Raw genomic sequence first — 6,000 nt, 5'->3', positions numbered from 1 at the left:
AGAGAGCTGGTAAAATCCAATTCATAGAGTTATAATGGCAGTGACAGAGACTATTCAACGTGTCAAGTCCATGTCTGCAATTCTCTTGTGACACTAGTGTATCTTGAAGAAAAGTATATATTTTTTTAAAATTGTATTCTCTGCAGTTGTAAGCAATTCTTTTGGTTTCATTGTTGAAGTGTTGTCTGATTAGAAGTCCTTTTATTGTAGCTGAAATGTTTTAAATGGGGTTTTGTTTATTTTTAATCTGGGCCTCGTGTACTTTCTGGGATTTATTTATGACGCTGCATTGTTGGGGGGAAAAAACTGAGTAGCAGGTCATGTGTTTTGGGCAGTTCTTTTTCTCTTCACAGTAAGTTCAAGATTTTACTTTCAGTTTGACTGAATGTTTTGCTGGCAGCTGTTTTGGTTTAGAAGGCTGCAGACATCAGACTGAAAAGCAGTATTTTTCTCTCTCGCTCCCAGATATTTTACATTCTGCTGGCTAGCTGGAGAGCAAGGTTTCCTGCATTCCTGGAATGAAAATTCTGCTGTTGGTGGTTTTGCTAGCTGGTACCTGGAGTCTCTTTTTTTTCTCTCTCTGGTGTTTTGGGAATCTATTCTGACTTCAAACTTGTGTGCACGTCTCAGGAGAACTGCAGCATTCAACGAAAGGACTAAATTCCAGCATCATGTGAGCATTCACATTTTTGGGCACGGGTTTTGTTTAGAGGTTTACAGCATGGAAACAGGCCCTTCAGCCCATACTACCCCTTTTTTTTTTTAAACACCTAAGCTGGTCCCAATTGCCCATATTTGGCCCCTATCCCTCTATACCCAACTTACCCATGTAACTGTCTAAACGCTTTTTAAAATAGAAAATTGTACCCGCCTCTACTACTACCACTGGCAGCTTGTTCCAGACATTCACCACCCTCCTATGTGAAAAAATTGCCCCTCTGGATACTTTTGTACGTCACTCCTCTCACCTTAAACCTATGCCCTCTAGTTTTAGATTCCCCTACCTTTGGGAAAAGATACTGACTATCTAGCTGATCTATGTCCCTCATTATTTTATAGACCTCTATAAGGTCACTCCTCAGCCTCCTATGCTCCAGAGCCTCTCCTTATAACTCAATCCATCAGGTCCCAGTAGCATCCTAGTAAACCTCTTCTGCACTTTTTCTACTTTAATAATATCCTTTCTATAATAGGGTGACTAGTATTCCAAGTGCAGCCTTACCAATGTCTTGTACAACTTCAACAAGACGTCCCAACTCCTGTATTCGGTGTTCTGACTGATGAAACCAAGCATGCCGAATGCCTTCTTCACCACTCTGTCCACCTGTGACTCCACTTTCAAGGAGTTATGAATCCGTACCACTAGATCTCTTTGTTCTGTAACTCTCCCCAATGCCCTAACATTAACTAAGTAAGTTTATCGGATTTGTTTGGTTGGAACAATATTTAGCTGTTAAAGTTTATACAATATCATGGTTATTTTTATTTCTTGTTTGTAATTGGTAAAGGTTATTGCTAATTTTCTTTCTATACATGTTAATTGTATTCTTAAATAAATGCTGTTTGATAGAAGCTCCCTAATAGGTCAGTTGAATCATACCTGAAGCGAAACATCTCATGGTCACCCCAGCCAAATTCAAATCGCAAAATGTATGAACCAGATGGACCTCATAAAACACTTCGGAGTGTCTCACCTGAATTGTAATAACCTGCAGAGTAATCCAGTCAGTTCCATTGCTCCATTCTATCCTTGTAATCCTATAAATTTATTTCCCTGAAGTTCCCATCCAATTACCTTTCAAAATCATTCATGTGCTTCCATTATCCTTGTGGACAGATGTTGTGGACAACATCTGCAATATTTTGCTTTTATTCTTTATTGGCACCTTGTCAAATGCTTTCTTAAAATCTACACCATCATCATCCAAAGCATTCCTTTCGTCAATAATTTCTGTTACTTCATCAAAAAGTCAATTAAATTAGTCAAGCACGATCTGTGTCTTACAAATCTGGGAATATTCTTATGCCCTTTATGGAATAAGGGAATCACAACTGTGACTTTCCAATCCTCTGGCACCACCCTGTATCGAAGGAAGATTGGAAGATTCTGCTTTTCCCACTCCAACTTCCTTTAGCAATCTGAAATACAAACCATTTGTACCAGGCAAATTATCCACTCTAAGCATAGCCAACCTTTCCAGTTCGTCCTGCCTACTAATTTTGATCTCATCCATCACTGAAGGATGTGCTGGTTAGGTGCACTGGCCATGCTAAATTCTCCCTCAGTGTACCCGAACAGACATTGGAGTGTGGCGACTAGGGCATTTTCATAGTAACTTCATTGCAGTCTTAATGTAAGCCTACTTGTGACACTAATAAATAAGCTTTAACTTACCTCTACCATCTCCATACTAATATTTTGTCAGCATCTTTTGTAAACACTGATGCAAAATATTATTAAGTATTCAAGCCTTGCCCTGAGCTTCCAAGTACATATCATTGTTCCCTTTGCCCCACCCCACCTCTTACTACCCACTTACTATTTAGGTGCCAATGGAAGATTTTTGGATTCCCTTTTATGCCAACTTCGATTCTATCATCATATTCTCTCTTTGTCGGTCTTACTTTCTTCTTCACCTCCCCTCTCAACTTGTTGTACTTGGCATAGTTCTCACTAGAAGAATTCATATGACATGCATCACATGCCCTCCTTTTTGTTACATCTTGGCCAAATGTTCTAGTTGTTCATTCCCCATCACCAGTGCAAGCGAGGACAGAGAATGTGACATTCAGCCACATCCCCATTCACTGCAGCAGGACCAGAGAATCCTGCTGATGTGAACAGCCGCAAAATTCTGGCCCATATCTCTATTTTCATCATCATCCAAAAAGTTCTGCTTTTGGTTCCCCTACCTTTCACCCTGGTTGGAATTTACCTAATCTGTATCTGTTTGGCCAGGGAGGTCAGTGATCACAGGGGTTGGGGCAAGCGCACTATCCAGGAGATAGATGTGACTGACAGATCTCTGAGAGATCTGTGCATTAGCGGTTGCTCTCTCTACTGTCAGCTGCCAGCTTTCTAGCAAGCTTAAGCCCCATCCTCTCCCCCTACTAGTGAGAAACAGATTTAGCACTTTATCTGAACTTAGTGGCGTAAGAGTGGATTTGTGGCTTCACTGAATAAACAGATCTGAAACTTTCCCATTTTCAAGCTTGTTCAGGATGTGGAATTCTTTTGATAAGATCATTCCCATGGAGTTTATGGATTGATAGTTGGGTAAGTGGCCAAAAATCTGGTAGATGGAGAATAACTTTGGTAGGAAGAATGGAAAAAAAAACAGCCACAGAATGCCAAGGTGCAGAGGAATTTAGGTTTTCTAATGCATGAGTCACAGAAAAGTTAGTATGCAGGTGCAGCATGTAATCAAGAAGGTGAATGGGATGCTGTCCTTTATTATGAGATGAATTGAATCTATAAGTAAGGAAGTTATGCTTCAGTTATACTGGGCATTGGTAAAATCACATCTTGAATATTGTGAGCAGTTTTGGTCTCCTCATTTAAGGAAGGCTGTAAATGTGTTGGAGGTGGTTCAGAGAAGGTTTTACTAGATTAACACCTGGAATAAATGAGTTGTCTTTTGAGAAAGGGTTGGAAAGGCAGGTGTTGCTTCCATCAGAGTTTAGAAGAGGGAGAGGGGGACTTGTTTGAAGCATGTAAGATCCTGAAACGTCTCCACAAGTTGGATGTGGAAATGATGTTTCCTATAGTGGGTGAGTCCAGAACAAGGGGATAACTGTTTTAAAATTAGAAGTTGCCCATTTGGGTCAGAGACAGGAAGAAAGCTTTTCGCTCCGAAAAGTAGTTGTACCTATGTGTCGTTCATCCCCTCCCCCCACCTCCACCACAGAAACTTGGCCTACGTGGCTCAGTTGGCTACCTCATTTCTGCAGCAACGGGTCCAACAAGGCCTCCAACCTCAATGCAATATACAGTTACTTTCTTTGCAATACAGAGAAAATCACATCGATCAAAATATAATGTGCTTTTAACGTGAATTACAGACATATATGGGATTCTACATTGACTTGAAGTCTGTGTTCTCACAGCATTATTGCTGGACAATTTACTGGATCGTAGATTATAATTGTTGTTTACCCTAGCCATCTTTTAATACTTTAAACTTGAGGATGAAATTGTAAATCATGTAAGGGATACTGAGAATGACTTGTCCTATCAACGTATCAGATGATTACAATAAAGATGTGTATATATAGATTAACAATGATTACAATGAACTCTTCATAATTCAGGAAGAAAATAGTCAGAAACTGGAAGCGGAGAATGGGCAACAAGATAAGTTGTTCTGAAGAAGAGTGTTTACTCCCTAGGGAAAGCAATGATGAATGTAAATCAAAAAAATTCAGGAAATTTCTAAAGTATTCATCGGAAAAGAAAGGTAAGCACCTTGTGTGTGTACAGGTAAAAACATTTGGTATTGCTGTATTCCAAAATTTTGAAAGGATGGTTTTGTAATTTTTCTAGTTTGAGTTAGGTTTCAGTGGAAGTATTTCTTTAAATTTTTATTTCAGATCATTTACCAACAATCTTAATATCATGAAGCCCTATAGACAGGAATAGCATACGTAATGAAAACAAACTCCATGGAAGCAATCACTATTATCCTGAATTCAATCCAACAGAAAAAAGATTTATTCTTCTCCAAGTACACGTTCTGTCATAAAATTCACACTGAGTTATATATTCTTCAACACTGGCAGCTGTCCTTGGGTGTTTGACTGTTCTTCCTGTGTAAAACAATACCATCAACAGTAGGCTGTTCTTTAATAACATACGTCATCACAACTTTTATTAACTCATGCAAGTACATTGACTGGGAGGTTACTTAATAGCTAACTGGAATTAGAATGCTGATTAATTTATTCACTCCTTATCCAGGAGCCCCTGAAGTCACTCGTAGTGCAATGTTGCTATAATTGACTGAGATCTAGCAAATCAATGCAGACTAAATATCAAATGTTTCATTTTCCTGGTTTGTATGACTCAATTCTACATGATACCACGATTCTTTAGAGGAGCTGCGTTTATATCTTTCCAGTTATAGCTCAACCTTCCTGAAGGTTTGAACATGTTATAAGTATTGTTCCATTGGCACAGAAAGCCCTTTGATGCTTCAAGGAACATTCTTCATTTTGAGTTTTGATACTCCTTGCTGGCAGTGTGTTTGACTGTGGAAGGCATTCCAGCTAAGACCAATCCATTGTGCTCTCTGTTTGATTAGGAAATGGGTTAGGGTTGCCCAATCACATTCCTTGCAAGTCTCTTCCAACTAGTTGAGAAATTAGACTCTCGATATTGAATGTTTGGGCTCTAATGGGGATGGGCATGAAGGTGGAGGGATGTGTTGGTTCCTTGATTCCGTCCTGCCATTTTCTTGGAGGTGGGATGGGGAGTAGTAGGGCTACCGGCCCACAAGCAATAGGTGGCAAATTCAACTATTTAAAGGCCAATTCAAATTTATTGTTGGAGGCCAACTGGAACTTAAAAGTAGGCCTCTAGGTGCCATGGGCATGTTGGGGAACAGGCCAGTTGCCTGGGAGTTGCCTTTTAGTGGCAGACTGGGGGTGTGTGTAGTGGGAGGCGCTTCATACAGGCTCAAGTGAACCCTCCCACCACTTACCCACCACCTGCCGTGCATCAGCTATAGCCAAAGGCTGCCCTGTGGAGGGCATTTTTAAAAATTTAACAGTTGCTGCAGAATGGATGCCTCCATCTTGGTGCAACCCTCTTTCCCACTTCTGCTTCTTCTGACCTGACCCTTCTTGACCCTCCAGTTTTGACATACCACCCAGTGTCCTTAATTGGATGGACAGCTTTCACTCTGGCCGCTAATTAGTCATTTCTGACCCTCATTCAAGCCTGATGGTGAGTTCCTGAAGCCAACAGGGAGAAAAAAAACCTAAAGTCAGATTTTGATCGAC

At 40.3% G+C, this 6,000-nt stretch overlaps 1 protein-coding gene across 1 annotated transcript in view; it reads left to right on the top strand.

Moving 5' to 3' along the window:
* The first annotated feature begins 616 nt into the window (after positions 1–616).
* Positions 617–6,000, top strand: part of LOC145352236 (tumor necrosis factor alpha-induced protein 2-like) — a 30,716-nt gene continuing 25,332 nt past the window's right edge. Inside the window, exons 1-2 of the mRNA XM_080201977.1 lie at positions 617–673; positions 4,312–4,457. Coding sequence (XP_080058103.1) covers positions 672–673; positions 4,312–4,457 — 148 coding nt within the window. The 5' untranslated portion in view covers positions 617–671. The remainder of the gene's footprint in view (positions 674–4,311; positions 4,458–6,000) is intronic.

The sequence above is a fragment of the Carcharhinus amblyrhynchos genome, chromosome 14 (assembly GCF_965287045.1).
Source record: "Carcharhinus amblyrhynchos chromosome 14, sCarAmb.v2.hapA, whole genome shotgun sequence".
Taxonomy (NCBI): domain Eukaryota; kingdom Metazoa; phylum Chordata; class Chondrichthyes; order Carcharhiniformes; family Carcharhinidae; genus Carcharhinus; species Carcharhinus amblyrhynchos.
The sequence above is the reverse complement of the archived record's forward strand: the minus strand, read 5'-3'. Positions and strand labels throughout refer to the sequence as shown.